The sequence below is a fragment of the Haliotis rubra genome, unplaced genomic scaffold (assembly GCF_003918875.1).
Source record: "Haliotis rubra isolate DU_JTF1 unplaced genomic scaffold, ASM391887v1 Scf602, whole genome shotgun sequence".
Lineage (NCBI taxonomy): Eukaryota > Metazoa > Mollusca > Gastropoda > Lepetellida > Haliotidae > Haliotis > Haliotis rubra.
In genome coordinates, this window is record NW_025767305.1 from 530,848 (window position 1) to 549,197 (window position 18,350).

Consider the following 18,350-nt stretch of genomic DNA (forward strand, 5'->3'; position numbering starts at 1 on the left):
AGGTGGGTCGGATGGGTAGGTAGACGGATGGGAAGGGAAGGATGGTGGATGGGTGGTGATGTGGATGGGTTAGTCGACAGATGGGATTGGAAGGTGGGCGGATGGGTTAGTCGACGGATAGGAAGGGAAGGTGGGTGGATGAGTAAGAGATGTGGATCGGTAGATCAACGGATGGGAAGGGAAGTTGGACGGATTGGTCGGTGTGGAGAGAAGATGGATAATCAAGGGAGACACTATCTTCATATTGAGAAAAGCAGTTGCATTAATTATATCCACTGACATTACAAACAAAACACTACTTTCTCTTCAACAAGTTATATTTGTAAACAGTGTTGTACCTCCTCGCCACTGTATTACTCAAGGAATTGGCATATACTACTTAACACTTCGTTCAGATACTACAAATAGAATAGGACCCATGAAGGTCCGGGTTAGAATGAACCTTCAGTAACCCATGCTTGTCGTAAGAGGCGACTAACGGGATCGGGAGGTCAGGCTCGCTGGCTTGGTTGACACATGTCATCGTTCCCGATTGCGCAAATCGATGCTCATGCTGTTGATCACTGGATTGTCTGGTCCAGACTCGATTATTTACAGACCGCCGCCATATAGCTGGAATATTGTTGAGTGCGGCGTAAAACTAAACTCACTCACTCACCTCCTCACTACTGTATTACTCAAGGAATTGGCATATACTGCTTAACACTTCGTTGAGATACTACAAATACGTAAACCTCACGGGACACTATCATAAACATTGAAAAGTTTGGACTTTCATACTTTCAAGATTACAGGTAAAAAATAAGTACGATATTTCCACTGTGATAAGAGTCCCCACTATATGACAATGTGTCCTTGAGATATATATATATATACGTCTATAGCCGTGAAAAAATATAACCCTTCGTCAACTTGACAATATACAATGTTACATTGTTGCAAGCAAGTTTGGATAAACACACACCCAAGTGTATGCAATTACGTTACGACTCGTTCAGTTCTTAACAGTAAGTCAATGTTATCAAATAATACACTGTACAATGCCAACAGGAGCGCCCTCTATACATAGATCTCAATACAAAACGGAGAATACCCACATGTGCTTGGCGTCTTTAACGTTAAGTGAGAGTCAGTACAATACTCTATTTTTTTATCTAACGGAGTGAAACGCCCTTTTCCCAAGCCTCTCATCCGTGAAAGTATATGATTTATGAGCGCACATTGCGTTATGTACATCGAGATGTATTTACCTCGCTCGCTTGTCCAATCACAGTGGAAGTGTCAGCGAGATGGTCACATGTATTTAAACAGGGGATCCGTATTTACGGGCGGAAACACTAGTTTCGGTTGGGGTGGTGAGATACTGAATAATAGTGGGCGCGATTCTGGTTAATTCACTGCGTACTATTTAAGCTTTGAATGAGAGCTGCAATTGCGCTGGTGAAGGACTTGATATGGACGGTCTCAAAGGACGGTTATTTGAAGAGGAACACGCCGAACCCTGTTCTGCAAACATGCGGTCTTATGGGAAGTGGAGGTTGGTCCCGGCCATTGTCCCATATTCCTAATGTTATGTATGCGAAGATGGGGTTTGAAAACATATGTAAAGAAATCGGGAAATATCCACCCAACCACGTGACTGCATTTGGAACGAATTCTCGCGAAGTGGAGAAATGACTCACTCATCTCATTAATTTGTGTCCAAGTTATAATGGAGGTGGTATCAGCTGTTCGATTTCCGAAAATATTTTCTCCGAGAGTTCTAATCAGAGACTCGAGCAGGGTGAACGATTTTGACCCTAAGCCACCCGGAGTCGAACCCAGAGGTTTGACACTTTCGGTGCAGTGTTGGGAGAAGCCGTACACGCCGACGTGTTGTTCAAGGTTCAGTTCTTTACTTGACCAAAGAGCGAGGGACCCTGTTCATGAACAAGACTATGTGACAACGTCGCCAAGACTTGGGGAGGGTACTGTACGGGAACGTGAGCACCATGGCTCCAGAAGACCAGCATGGCCGTGGATATCAGAAAGACCCCAAGATCTCAGTATGTCTGGCAGTCCACGTCATTTTGTGTCGGGGTTCTATGACAGTCGGGGCGCGGATAGTTCCCCCTCCCTGGACGACAGCCCCCGGGGAATGTCCCCAGATAGTGTAAAGTCCGGCGGGCGGTTCAAATCCAAGATGAAGATATTCAAGTGCCCGTATTGTGTAATTAGCTGCAGTAACCGGGGACAGCTACTTGGGCATATCAGGATACACACAGGTAGGACTCCAACTAGCTACAACGAGTGAGTGAGTATGGTTTTACGCCGCTTTTAGCAATATTCCAGCAATATCACGGCAGGGGACACCAGAAATGGGCTTCACACATTGTGCAATTGTGGGGAATCGAAACTGGTTCTTCAGCGTGACGAGCGAACGCTTAAACCACTAGGCTACCCACGGCCCCAGCTACAACGAAATCTGTTTAATATGGATACTATTACTCCGACCATTGCGCTTAAAGAATAATCAGATTTAGTGAGAAATTGCCGTGGGAAATGTCTACACACTAAACAAAATCTACAAACTTTATCAAAACTTTACTCTGCTAAAAACAGTTACTGAAACACTCAAATTCAAAGTCCAAAAGTGAGACACCCGTGTCTCATGCATCACCATAGAATATCCATTTTATGTTTGCTTAAATCTTAGCAGCATCAAACATTGGTGTATAGGTTCTTACACCCAGCTGTTGAGGCTCACACTCGTTCTGAAACTAAAGATTGTGTCTTAGACGTTTGTATTAATGACATCAACTTATCCAAGTCACGAGTGAGCCATTACCCATTTCCTTACATGTTATTGCTTATACATAAGGAAGCTTTTTATGGATGTCAGCTTCTTTATTAGGATGATGAAGGACTAAGGATATACTCCGAAACGTAGTGTTCTTCATCCTCTCTTCCTTATCTGTATCCCTTCTAAATGCAATTCAAAGACCTGCTTATGCATAGTTCTTGACGTCGTCATATGAGCGAAATATTCTCAAGCACGACGTTAAACGCAATTTCACCTCACCTCACATAGTTCTTGATAATGCTGAACAGAACTTCGTTCAAATGAATACATGTTGATGAATACATCTTCACACTTTGATGACAATGATGAAACACATGTCTAAAGCATAAGCATTTTTGTTCGCTTAGAAACGCGGAGAAGTTCTGGGCTGTATAAATAAGAATTTTATACCTGAAATATTCTATGCTTAATAAAGTATGCATGATGATCTTTACAATCATGGGGACGAATATTGCGTATTTCTGCATATTTAATATTCAAACCATCTAACTCTAACATTAATAGCGGGAAACTCCCACAGTTGAACATGCTTGACATATATTCCTGTAAAGGGGAGCACAAGCTTGTATGTGTGTTTACGTTTATAAATATGCATGTAAATCAACTTTACGTTTCTTTAAAGGAATATTATTCAAGCATGTAGTATGTGTATCTATCCTTAAAATTTTTTTCATTTATTTCAATATAAGACTTAATACTTGCATAACTAGTGCCATAAAAAAGTTATATTTCATAACTACTATTTTAATACAATAATGCAAATGAAGTTGAAACCAGACAGTTATAACAGTGGTCTATTCATTGAATTCTATTAAAAACTTTGGTGTCAGATTGGTGTCAGTTTCTCAGACAATTAACAATAAACACACTCATACTGTGATCGACGCTAATGTTTTCAATGGCTTGTCTACCTGGTTAAAAAACAACAACCCAGATATATACTGACGCTATTGTCGACAATAAAGGACACCTGACTTATAGCAAAATATAGTATATCTGCTGCCTCTGTCAAATATCTCTTTGATATATGCGTGTTGTGATACGTACAATACGTACATATTGACTGCTGTTAGTTACTTCTTGCTATATGGGCGGTGGGGTAGCCTAGTGGTTAAAGTGTTGGCTCGTCACGCCGAAGACCTGGGTTCGATTCCCCTACATGGGTACAATGTGTGAAGCCCATTTCTGGTGTCCTCCGCCGTGATGTTGCTTGAATATTGCTATAAGCGGCGTAAAACCGAACTCACTCACTACTTCTTCCTATACACACACTGCTCTGATGAAGAAACGTCAAAATTGATCAACTATCTTCTTCGTTATTGGCAATCCATATGGGTCAGTGACATCTACTGGATAGACATGTTGATTGCCATGTCAGTCGGCTCCCAATTGCGTATAACGATGCTCATGATGTTGATCACTCGCTTGTCTGGTCCAGACTCGATTATTCACACACCGCCGCCATATAGCTGGAATATTGCTGAGTACGGCGTTAGTCAACAAACCATCAGAGGACCCGTACATAATAATTTTGTAACATAAGTTTTAAATCTTCTTACAAATTCCACACATCGCTATTATGTTTCTGTAATAAGAAAGTAAAGGTGAACACGTTGTATTATAAGACATGTAAATACATGTACATGCATACGGAACATATGACAAGTTGTGTTTCTTAATTTACCACAAAACAATATTATGATATCGACCGTATGATACACGGCTTTAAAGACTGATCACTAATCTTAGCATACAGCTACGTTCCTTGTCATGGCAGACCAGCGATATCTTATATAGTTGTCGTATGTACGTGTAGTTAGTTGTACTGGGGTTTTAAAAAGAAACAGTTAGTATTTCACATTTTAACACAAATCTCTCAAATCATAAGTAAAATTATTTTCATAATATTATGAAAGAAAAGACGGAGGTTCAATTTTGACCTTGCCCAGTTAAACACTTATTGTGTTCAGTCAAGAAAGAGTTTTTCTTGTTTTGTGTGTAATTAAGAAGCACATTAAAATATATACCTTCAAAGACACAACATACGTAAATAAATAATCACAATGACTTTTACGTCAGTTTAAGCTGCAAAAAGGATGCACTGAAAACAAGATTGTCCAAAAAATGGTTTTACGGGGTTTTATAAGTTGTAAGAACTTGTCCCCAATCATTTTCACTTTGTGAATAAAATATATTTAAACTGAACCGATCTGAACTAAACTAAACCCCAAATGCTATGACAACGTTACTTGGCTGAAAACAGTAGTCGATACACAAGTATGATATCCGAATTATATATAGTAACGGCGTTATCGATATGTATTTCCTATCAAATTCCTTCTGACATCATGAAATATTTTACCCAGGAAAAATAAATAGAACACTTTTGGGGGATTGAAGTCAAAATGTGGACGAATTACATTTGGTTTAAGAGGGTCTGAAATGTGCACATGTCAGTCATATGGTTGTGTTAATATTCGTCACACATGTCAGTCATATGGTTGTGTTAATATTCATCACACATGTCAGTCATATGGTTGTGTTAATATTCATCACATATGTCAGTCATATGGTTGTGTTAATATTCGTCACATATGTCAGTCATATGGTTGTGTTAATATTCGTCACATATGTCAGTCATATGGTTGTGTTAATATTCGTCACATATGTCAGTCATATGTTTGTGTTAATATTCGTCACATATGTCAGTCATATGGTTGTGTTAATATTCGTCACATATGTCAGTCATATGGTTGTGTTAATATTCGTCACACATGTCAGTCATATGGTTGTGTTAATATTCGTCACATATGTCAGTCATATGGTTGTGTTAATATTCGTCACACATGTCAGTCATATGGTTGTGTTAATATTCGTCACATATGTCAGTCATATGTTTGTGTTAATATACGTCACATATGTCATTTATATGTTTGTGTTAATATTGATCACATATGTCAGTCATATGGTTATGTTAATATTCTTCACACATGTCAGTCATATGGTTGTGTTAATATTCGTCACTCATGTCAGTCATATGGTTGTGTTAATATTCATCACACATGTCAGTCATATGGTTGTGTTAATATTCTTCACGCATGTTAGTTATGCAGCAGAAACAACTTTTCGGACCTCTTCATTTATAAATTTATGTTACGAGTGTCAATTAATAACACACAATTTATCTGAAGATATTATACAATTTTACAATAACATATTTCAGTTTGTGTAAATATAATCTGCAACTGCTAAATGCATCATAAAAACAATAAAATTTGAGATGAAATAAAAATCGTATTGCTTTTTGTAACTAAATACGATTATCAATAAAATAAATATAAAATAATGAAAAGTGTATTTTAAGCTCGTGCATGTGCAAGATCCTCACGATAACTTTGTTAAAGACGTGTCGGGGCTTATCATATTCTATGAATATTAATTCACATACAATATGTATTTTACCATATTTATATTCATATAAACACAAAAACTTCCCTCCGCACTTCCTTCCATAAACACACATTCTCAACAAGGAATTGTTCCCACGGTAAAATACACATAGATAAACACATAGGGATATATTCTATATGTCTAGATGTAAATACAACGATATTATCACCATTCTCTTTTGACAGGAAATGCATAATGTGTTTGAGGAATAATATACTGATATATGTATTTTCCTATTAAGTGTAATGTTCGTACATATGGGTGAAATGTTATTTTCATGTGACACAGTTAGCATGAAACGATCGTGTTGACAAAGCTCCTTAACGTTAACTGTTCTCCTACTGTATATTGTACGCAGGGGGCCACAATAGCCAAATGTTATCACCATTATACTCTTTATGTCCTTGGTTTGTGAGATGCTGTTGGCGTCGATCGTCGCCACATAAGGACTTGGGGATAGACATCTTTGTCCTTTCATGCTAAAATCTGTGACAGCCTGAGTCACATCTAAATGTAACGAGAACAGGTTTTCACAGGTCTAAGTAACGTTTTTCCTTTGTCTTGTGGCACAAATAGAAACAATTACGAGACCCCGAACCATTTGTCGTAAATATATTGGTACGGATGTGAGATGATGCCAGGTGCAATATCTCGTCATTACCATTTTCTCTCGTTATTCCGTACCTCGTACAAATTGTATGCAATTAGTATTTGTACATAGACTTCTATTTTCTTTTGCCTCGCTACCTCTAATACACACAATACAACTTGGAACCCTGTAATACTGTGTACAGAGATTGTAACATGACTTTTTTTCCCTCTGCCTCTCCCCCTCTAACACACACACACACACACACACACACACACACACACACACGCACGCACGCGCGCGCGAGAGAGAAGAGAGAAACAACTTGTATTTAGGCACGAAGCTGTAATTGTTTTGAATATTCCCAGCTTCTATATAGCTATCCCGTGGATGATCTGGTTGTTATCTCCTCTCATCATATGTTGGTAGCAGTAGACTCTCGCTTACACTCATCAACATCATTCTCTCATCAATAAAAATAAATAAATGGATATTTTGAATCATGGTTTTTGAATTAACAAACTATCATAAGCGAATTAAAGTGAAACCTTTTTTAACTAGAACTACCTATTACGTAATACAATGAAACTCGCCGATCGTGACAGAATCCACATCCGTACCATGGTGTGATTGCGCTTCCCTATTTTATAGACACCCACAGCTACATAAGACCGAACCCACATATATATTAACCTCACAGTGTAATGAAAGCTCCCGCTTGTCTCGAATTAGGGATAACTCGACGTGTTATCGACACTCCATGGGATGTTTTGTTGATAATATTTCACGAGAGTTCTGTTTACTATGTATATGCAAATGAAAGTCAAGATGAGAAAAAGCGAAAAAAGAATCTCACGACCTATAACATATCATGAAAAATACATTTTAGAAAAGTTTCTTTTATGTTTATAAGTGAAAATCTTCCTTTATTTAAAGGTGTACTAGGTTTTGGTTAAATTGGCTTCACTTCGACATGACTTATGTATATCATTCTGTCAGATAATGTTTTCCCGCATGTCTCTGGTAGGAGGTCTGGACATACAATGGAAATGAGTATGAGCCGAGACACCAGAGTCCGCCTTTAAGAAGTTGCAAACTTACTACCCATCAAAAGTTTACACACACTAGTGTAAATGTAGGCACTAACTTCAGTCAAGTTTCCTAATCTAGATTTTACAAAATATTCCATACTGTTGAAAGGTACTGTTAACACATGAACTGATGTATTGTAAAACAAATTCGTAACGTTGAAAAGATTATTGTCGTGAGTTCAAGAAATGATGAAACTCAGTAAAAATTGGCGAATTCTTAACAAACCTTTACACCAAAACGCAGCTGTTCACATGCACGATATTTGTACTTGCTTTCAGCATTTTCATGCATGATCCTCGTGCAATTCATCTGCTTAAGGTTTGCAGTTGGTTTCCTTAAGTTAGTGGAGAAATTTATCTTCGATGTAACCATACATATATGCATAACATATACATATGTAGTGAGTATTTTAAGTGAGTCTCAACTTTTAATAGGTAGTATAGCATTGAATGATGTAAAACTATATATTCTTCTACAACAGAAGGTTAATTATTTGCTTGCTTTGTATTGTGTTAGGAAAATATACTTGCCATTCTATTACTGGAAATATCTGTAAATTTCAATATATTGTAAACTTTACTCTCATTACAAGTATGCTGGTCATGTCAGGGCAGCCCATTCGTTGATAAATGGAATGCTTATGTGGTGAGTCTGTCGCACATGTTTATTGAAACTGAGAATGTTACTGCCCCTCTTCTTCTGTGATTGTCTTCAGTAACCGATGCTTGTCGTAAGAGGAGACTAACGGGATCGGGTGGTCAGGCTTGCTGACTTGAGTTGACACATGTCATCGTATCCCAATTGCGTAGATTCATTCATTCAGTTTTGTCTTCATTTGTTTGTTACATTTGAATTTGTCTATTATATGTTCCCTCCTTTGGTGAAATTTGAATATTGTTGGAATATTCCTTAACGTTTCTTAAAATCAGTTATTCAAAGTCGCTCTCTCATCCTCACTTTAGTACAACCATCTGTTTGGGCATAACAGATTGAACCCCTGTTGCAGAACAACTAGAGTTTTACCTGTACTTATAACCAATATGTCATTTTGATCCGATGAAAGAATTACGCCCCCAGTATTTTGCCATGAAAGCAGCTAAGATGGTGTCTCACGAACCGCCGATTTGTGTTGCAATAGTGCATGAAACCTCACCCAGGCTCTCATTCAAAATTACGTCATAATCAGCGTGACCCAGTACAAGTTAACATGTCATGATAGACATGATATTTGTCAACTACAAAAACACTATTACAGTATTCACTCCCTTTATGATCGCGTATACAACATACGATAAGCTAAGAACCTGTATTCACAGTAAGCCTTTATACAGTGTACCCGTTCACGCCCTTCTCAGTGAATCAACCACACGTGACGAATAGCAAATATATTAGAAGCAGGTTGTCTTATTGAGGGTGTGGTTAGTTCAGATCATACTGGCCCCCGGGTCATGCTGCGCTCACTGTTGGTAGCGTTAGGAAAACCCTAAAGTCGTTTTCTTCCCGGGAGATACACATGCCCCTCACTGATTTATGCTGTAAAATCGCAATATATATCCGCCAAAGTAGCTTTGGAGTCCAAAGCTTTTTGTAGTTAAGGGTCACTCTCTGCTAAACTTGCTTTAAAGTAGATGTAATACACACACAAAACCACGCCTTCGTCCCGATGTTTTGTAAATATGATTCAGGGGTTAGACAGGGTTGTGTTTTTAGTCGTTGTCTTTTATGCGTGTATGCATAGAATTCACTAGACCCATAAAATGCGGCTTTTGTATGAAATCGTGAATAAACTATGGGTTTGTACTTTACAAAAGCCCCGGCTCAAAATTCGATCCATTTACATTATATATGTACACATATATTGCAGTAGTGTGCTTGTCGTCATGGTTGAATGGATCCTTTAACTAACCATTTGGAGTGACGGTTCATACTAACACTTGTATGCCCGTTTATAGATTTCTTGACATATGCAATTGTCAACATCTTTTTCAGACTTGCCTCTAAAGTACGTCGAATTCTCTGTTTGAGTCATGTCATACTTCACAGTTTATCACACCTTCAGCTATTAGTAAAGTGTATCGAATTCGAATGTAGAACGTAGGCCACCCTATGAGTGAATTCCAGATACATGTGATTTTATCTCTGTTCCTGCAGACCCCAATGACCCAAAGAGTCTACGAAATTGATTTGATTGGCGCGCGCGTGTGCGGGTGTGTGTGTGTGTGTCGTACCTCGACTGCCATCATGAACATCGATTTGCATATTTGGGATACGAGGATATACATGAACCTCTCCCGTTAGTCGCCTCTTAAGACAAGGATAGGTTACTGAAGACCAATTCTAACCCGGATCTTCACTTGTCCGCAACGCCCATGCAATGGTAAACCTATTCCGGGCTGTTGTTTTTCACACCGTAATACGTCTGGTTAGGTCCCGTAAGTTCGACCTTTGGATGGGTGTAAAAACAAACTGGTCGGTTTGGAGTGGTATGTCGTTTAGGTCGACTTGTTCCACTCAATGGGCAGTCAATGTGTTACAACGGCACAGTTAATGCTAAAATGTTCACCGGAAAAAATCTGAACAAGGACGCTGTAAAATGTCATTTTTATTTGACCATTCATTGGGGCAGTAATTTCTATTCTCTACATGATAAATAATACATATAAATAAAGTGGATAGATGTTATAATTTTTATTTTTATTTTGTTGTTCAGTAATATTTTAAGAAGATGCGTATACCCTTGTCATAGCACGTCCCTTTTCTTTCCACAAATGGCATGCAGCCTTTTACAGGATTATGTGATGTATTTTACCTTTTAACCGCCCTCTGTACCATCGTAGTTCTTACTTCTCCAACAATGTTCGATGCCAGTTGATCTTGTAACTTACAGACGGGCGGTTGGTGTTTTCGATTTGAAATTACATGCTGATGCTTTAGGAAAATTCTGCCATTTGAAAATGCTATTTTCATCTCTCAGCTTGTACAATCCGTCCTTTTCAATTTACATAATCATTTTACTTTTATGCTGCGGAGATATCCACCCAGACCCTGGGCCAATAAGAGATCTGAAATGTGGTAATCAAACTTCAAGCAACAGAATTAATCAGCCTATTTTTGACTCTGTTCATAAATACACAGAGATATCTTCCACTACGAGACGTAGGAAGAAACTTCCTAACAAGTCTATTTGTACATTTGCCATAAGTGATGCTGTGGAGGTGACGATGAAAACTGTCATTTCCAACATTCTTATAGCAAGTAATTTTATGTAAGAAAGAGAATAACTCACCAGTAATCACCATAATCACAGTCATTGAGTGACAGTCATTCACTCTTTGGTACACATGCCATATTTCGTTTCCTGAATGAACACATTTCACATTTTGTAGAATGCCAGTGTCTTAATCCCTTAAAGCAACACTGTTGTCACAACAGAAACATCAAAGGATTTTTACCTCGACCCAAAGGTCGAACTTACGGGACTACCCCATACGTCTCCCACATGTCAGAGGTTAGACTCACTCACCCATCATTCCCATTAACTCACTCACACACCTCACTCATTAACTCACTCACCCATCACTCTAATTCATTCAGCTCAACCTTAAATGTTTCCTTTAATTCCAGGTGAGAGGCCATTCGTATGTCAAGAACCCGGATGTAAGAAATCGTTCATCCGTAACGAAGAGCTGACCCGTCATCGACGTATCCACACTGGAGAACGTCCGTACGTATGCGATTCGTGCAAAAAAGCCTTCACAAGAAAAGACCACCTGAACAAACACGTGAAGATACACTCCACGACGAACGCCATATTCACAGTGTGATTGTACTTCAAGGGCGTGAGAGAATACTCTGTCTGGTCGTGGTTGCTCACAGACGCTTATATCAAACTGAACAACTCAGAGGTTGGCCAGTGATCAAAATATTGAAGATAATCTTATGGTAGAAACTCAACGCGTACATGAAAACCGTTGCCATCGGGTTAGCCATTAACCTATCAGTTGCTGGTGGATGATGACGTCATGAGTGAGAAACTATAATTAGCTGGCACGTGAAAGTGTGCATAATACGCTGGTTAGGTAAACAGATAGTCAGGTAGTCGCTGACTGTGAAGAAGCATCCTCGTTGGCGTTTTTGTGACGTGTTATCCAGGTTGGCCTGTTCTCCTGGGAGACGTGTAATCTTGATATTCTTGTTATCTGGGTAGACGAGTAATGCGGGGAGACATGTTATCCAGGTAGACAAGTAACGTGGGTAAACATGTTATCCGGGTAGACGAGTAACACGGGGAGACATGTTATCCAGGAAGACGAGTAACAAGGGGAGACATGTTATCAGGGTAGACGAGTAACAAGGGGAGACATGTTATCCAGGTAGACAAGTAACGTGGGTAAACATGTTATCCGGGTAGACGAGTTACACTGGGAGACATGTTATCCAGGAAGACGAGTAACAAGGGGAGACATGTTATCACGGTAGACGAGTAACAAGGGGAGATATGTTATCCAGGAAGACGAATAACACGGGTAAACATGTTATCAGTGAAGAGGAGTAACGCGGGGAGACATGTTATCAGGGTAGACGAGTAACACTGGGAGATCCGGGTAGAGGAGTAACACTGGGAGACATGTTATCCGGGTATTGGTGCATGGCATAGTACTGGTAACATAATGCGATATGCTTACATCGATACGGGTACCCCCGGTGTGCAAGTGGTCTAAGGAACATCTCACTGTGTAGAGCTTTCTTGCCATAATCCGTTTGCATCCCTATATTCAACCACTACACCTACGGTAAAAGGCACCCGTCTAACGAATAGCATCAGTTTGTAATATATATATAAACTCACTCACTCATTCAGATTTCACGCGCTTTAATGGCTATTTTGCCCAAAATGTCCCTGAAATTAATCAAAAAGCATCTTTCATCTTAACCTTCCTCGCCGTGTGGGTATTTCAGAGGTTTTACAGCATGTGTGTGTTAGTTCCAACGTGATGCTTTTGACGAGAGTATGTCACTAACACCAACATGACTTGTTCACTATGATCAGTTGTTCACATGTCAAACTCAAGTAAATATCTTACTTCTTGCAAAATTAAGCCCATAATTCAGACATACAAACACATCTCAGAGCTGGGCATGTTCAGTGATGATCACGAAAGATTAACCTGTCTCTCCGTTCGTACAGAAAAGGTCAAGAAGATCCCATCCAAAATGTTCCGCACCCATAACGCGACACCAAATGTGATATTAAGGTGTTTGAAAACTTTTTCATCGAGGTACATTTCTTAAAGATATGTAAACCGGCCAATTTCGAACAAATAACAGACCGTCCTTGAGAGTCTTGTCCCATAGAATGAAACATCTCTTGCCGAGTCACAAGACACAAAGCATCTGAGTTTTGTTTTGGAAAACAATTATCGCCCCAATGATCGCACTTGAAACGGTAAATTTCACTGCAGTAAACAGAAATTACCTCCATTGTGCAACCTCATTAAATCACTTTTTTCTCAGCAATACAAAACTTCTCTTGGGATGAGGTGCATTGTATTTGAATGAAAGGCCTGACTGCATAATGATATCATGTACATAGAAGGCATATATATACTCGTACATTATTTATAGCATAGTATTTATGAAATAATTTATGTCATTTATGATACATAACAGTTATGTATTGTGTCTTTATTGACGCCTCACCAGGTACATGGGACATAGCGTATGAGTTTGTAATATGAATACACAGTTGCGCTTAATGATAGTTAGTGCTGTTTCCGCACTGCTGAGTCCTAATTGGCATGTGGATCAGTGAGTGAGTTTAGTTTACGCCGCTTTTAGCAATATTCCAGCAATATCACGGCGGGGAAACCAGAAATAGGCTTCATACATTGTACCCATGTGGGGAATCGAACCCGGGTCTTCGGCGTGACGAGCGAACGCTTTAACCACTAGGCTACCCCACCGATCCGGTATGTGGAATAGGGATCAAGGCGCACTGTGTAGGATAGAGATCGCCCTAGCTTCGTTCGCCACGCCGAAGACCGGGTTTGAATCCCCTCATCAGTTTCCGCGTCAAATCTTCTTGGCGCTTTATCCAAACATAACATGCATGTATGTGAAAAGTTGACTATTGAAATCCATTTATTTATTTTTACATTTGTGTATAGATTGTTATGGCGATTTTATATATATTTTAACAAATACTGAAAATACATTTGGAGGAAGATTCGGGTGGTATATGAGTCAGGGTTAATTCATCCAGGACACGAAGCCTCCACCGTCTCACGTGTTTTCAGGACCTGTTCAGCAATGCTCAAGGGTTGGTTGACTCTCGTTGTCTCGAATACCTTATAACGTGTACATATGCGCACGTCTGAACTGTTGTGCTCTCCTTGTAAATTACATCTCCAACTAAGTCCAAACTATCGCTACCCCAGCCGCGACCCCTATCTCTGACTTCGCCATCCCAACTCCCATCTCCCACTCGCAACCTCAACCATCACGAAACAAGAACCCACTAGTACATATACCTACCCGCGTCACTCAAGCTCCCAGACATTGTCACCACCTCACGAAACAAGAACCCACTAGTACATATACCTACCCGCGTCACTCAAGCTCCCAGACATTGTCACCCCCTTACAAAACAACAACACCTACCTAGCTGCCCCCTACTCATGCTACTCAAGCACTCAGCTGCAACTTCACCCTCATAACCTAACACAAATGTTGCTGCCACACCCCACACACCCCCATCCGTCGGGAGCCCCTAACACTCATGAACCCTAATTCCGATCCCCGACACCCAGTCATCCCCATAAGGTTCCACACACCTCCAGCACACCCTAATCATCACCCACACCCACCGTCAGTCCACTTGCAAACCACTACCCACCAGTCCCATGCTACACACCTCCCGAACATCTTGTCGCCCACACCCAGCCTACCACCACAATCCCCCAACACACGTCCTCCCACCCTCATCCCGACCCCCAAATACTACCGGTTTCTAAGACCCGTGAAGATTTGGATTAGAATTGGTCTTTAGTAACCCATGCTTGTCGTAAGAGACGACTAACGGGATCGGGTGGTCAGGCTCGCTGACTCGGCTCGGTTGACACGTGTCATCGTATCCCAGTTGCGTAGACAGATGCTCATGATGTTGAACACAGGGTCCCGTTCCACGATGTGATCGTAGTGCTAAGATGGCCGTCATAATGGACTTACGACAGTACTAATAATGATGGACTCCAATACTTTACATAGACTTACGATAATCGTAGCGCTCCGTAACTCCAATACTTTAGCATAGACTTACGACAGTCGTAGCGCTACGATCGGTTTGTAGAACAGGGTTCGTTCCTCAAAGCGATCGTAACCCTAAGATGATCGTAACTCCCATACTTTAACATAGACTTGGACAGTCGTAGCACTACGATCGCTTTGAGGAACAGTCGGGTAGATTTTCGAAACTGCGCTAAGATTGTCGGTGCCATACATTAACATTAACTTACGACTATCATAGCGCTAAGAGAGCTTCGAAAATCTAGGCCTAGGGCCCTTGATTATCTGGTCCAGACTCGATTATTTACAGACCGCCGCCATATAGATGGAACACTGCTGAGTGCGGCGTTAAACAACAACCAACCAACCAATCCAGTTCGTATACACCCGCATCCCCAGTTCGAGGCAACGGGAGGCAACGTTAATTGTTTTCAATAGTATACACTAGTTATTTATTTGCCACTATTTATGCATGTTTACCACTAGTCTTTGCTCAACAGATTGCCGTGGTCGGGCTGCACGTCACATTGTTCTCCGTGTGCAGGTCTGGGTCCCATTTTACGAAGCGAACGTAACGCTACGACTGACGTAAGTCATAAACCATAACGCTGGCTTACGTCAATTGCAGCGTTACCATCGCCTTGTGAAACGGGGCCCTGTTCTACCTACTGGACTTTTGTGTTTGTTAGCCTCATATATTTTTAGTACATTTAATGCTTCCATTGAATTGTGATACGTTTGGGGACAAAGTATGGGAATAAAAACCTGATTTTTATTACACACATTTTTCGGGTTTTTTATTGAGTATGCTTTTTATCTGCATTTTGTTATCTGCGAATGTGACATTGCCACTTTGAGGTTGATGTGTATACTTGAGTGTGTTATTGGGTGAGTGCGCGCACGTCAGCGTTTGTTGGTGTTTAAATACACAGCTGGGTAAGAGAAAGTATTCACCCATGTTATTCGATGGTGATGAAACCTGTGAAAACCATCGTGACAACTGATCTTCAGTAACCCATGCCTGTCGTAAGAGGCGACTAACGGGATGGGGTGGTCAGGCTCGCTGACTTGGTTGACACATGTTATCGATCCCCAATTTTGTAGCTCGATGCTCATGATATTGATCACTTGATTGTCTGGTCGAGACTCGATTATAAACAGACCACCGCCATATAGCTGGAAGTGCGGCATTCAACAACAAATCAATCAACCAATCGATGGTGCAATCGATTGATGCAGGTGTCACAGGCATTACATGCAATACCAATGTTACACAGATGCACAACATGTCATTAATGACAAAAGACACAGAAACTGTTATTCAAACATGCTGAAAATGTCCATGTTAGACTGCGCTCGTAAATATAGTGTCGGGCAAATGAAAGCACACGTCCATGTTTGTTGTGCCTAAAATTAAACGGGTACTTGGTACTGGTATCACGTTTGACTTGGGATCTTAGGTCAGCAATGTTTCCCTTGCTAGTAAAGGTTTTGTTCATGTCATGGCATGTCCGTGAAGATCAGGTTAGAATTGATCTTCAACAACCCATGCTTGTCGTAAGAGGCGACTAACAAGATCGGGTGGTCAGGCTCGCTGACTTGGTTGACACATGTCATCGTATCCCAATTGCGTAGATCGATGCTCATGCTGTTGATCACTGGATTGTCTGGTCCAGACACGATTATTGACAGACCGCCGCCACATGGCTGGAATATTACTGAGTGCAGCGTAAAACTAACTCACTCACTCATGTCATGGAATCCTAGAAGGGACAGTGTCACAAAAACAAAGGTGTCCAAATGTACCAAAGCGCGACAACACGACAAAGTGACAACGCGACATCATGGCCATTTGTTGCATTCGCGCTATGTTCAATTGTCGCTCTTTGAACAATATCGTTTATCCTTCAAAAAGGGCTACAATGCGACAACGCGACAGTTTTCAATGTGTAAAAATTAGGGCTGCGCAATATAAACGGTTTACCGGTACTTACCGGTTCAGATATGAAAACGATACGTATTGCGATACGCTGATCGAAAAGCGGTATTTTGACATGCATTCGGAAAACTTCGTAACACTCTGAAATCTTCGGATATTTCCTTGTTTCATTTGTGCCAAATATTATTCACATTTTTATTTTATCATGATTAAAATTTGTTATTAAAGCTTAATCAAGCCTAGTGATTTTGTTGTGTTTTTGCTCTATAAATCAAGCAGAAACTCGATTATAAGTAGTTTTTTTGTTTAAAAATACTTCATGCAATATATTGCAATGCATTTCGCAATACATGCTTTCGCATCGCAATATATCGCAATATGAATATTCTCTGCAATACCCACCCCTAGTAAAAATGCCTTACCGTGAACAACAAAGCGATATTGTCAACATGTCGCCTTGCCCTGTACTGCAAGTGCAGGGAATAGCTGACAGAGGGTCTATAGGTGGCACCAGAGACCATTATATGGTCTGTGGTGGCACTTACAGTGGCAGCACGTGTAGTGAAGTAAGTCTATGTCTAGGAAATACTATGTCCCTCAACTGGATTCAGTGCAGCCTTGGTAAATGTAATTCAAACCGAAACATGAGTCTCATTAACCTATTTAGACAATGACCTACTTTTCAGCCGATCCAAATTTTCTCGTGTGAAAGTGAAAATAGACATCACAAACAACTATGGTTACACTGAATTCCAATTCCTTGTTTCATAAGAAAATGGTATTTACAAATGTATTTTAATTTTAAACCTTAATAACATCGTATGTCTATATTTTATGGCGAGGTGTAGGCAGCATGACCTTAACTAAGACGTCACAGGCTGCCCCAGCTTGATGAGGTCGTAAAATGATTCACAATGCATCTGGCTCACTGGTTACACCTGTTATGGGTTTTTTGCGCTTATTCAGTGTAGTTTTGTAACGCACAATGTGGTTGATATAATATCAAGTCCGTACAAGACCGCCAAACGTTTCTAGCGGCAGAGCCTCGTTTTGAGATTTCCACGATTTCAAGGTTTCTTTTTGTCAGAGCTCGCTGTACGACAGAGCACGCCGCACAACATGTTTGCAAGGATGATAAGGAGCGTTGTGTTGCA

General features: G+C 40.3%; 1 protein-coding gene across 1 annotated transcript; it reads left to right on the forward strand.

Annotated features, from left to right (window-relative positions):
- The first annotated feature begins 1,274 nt into the window (after positions 1-1,274).
- LOC124255541 (early growth response protein 2-like) lies at positions 1,275-12,321 on the forward strand. The gene is made up of 2 exons (XM_046689475.1): positions 1,275-2,264; positions 11,598-12,321. The coding sequence occupies exons 1-2, from the start codon at positions 1,712-1,714 to the stop codon at positions 11,795-11,797; spliced, it is 753 nt and encodes a 250-aa protein (XP_046545431.1). The 5' UTR covers positions 1,275-1,711; the 3' UTR covers positions 11,798-12,321.
- The last annotated feature ends 6,029 nt before the right edge of the window (positions 12,322-18,350 follow it).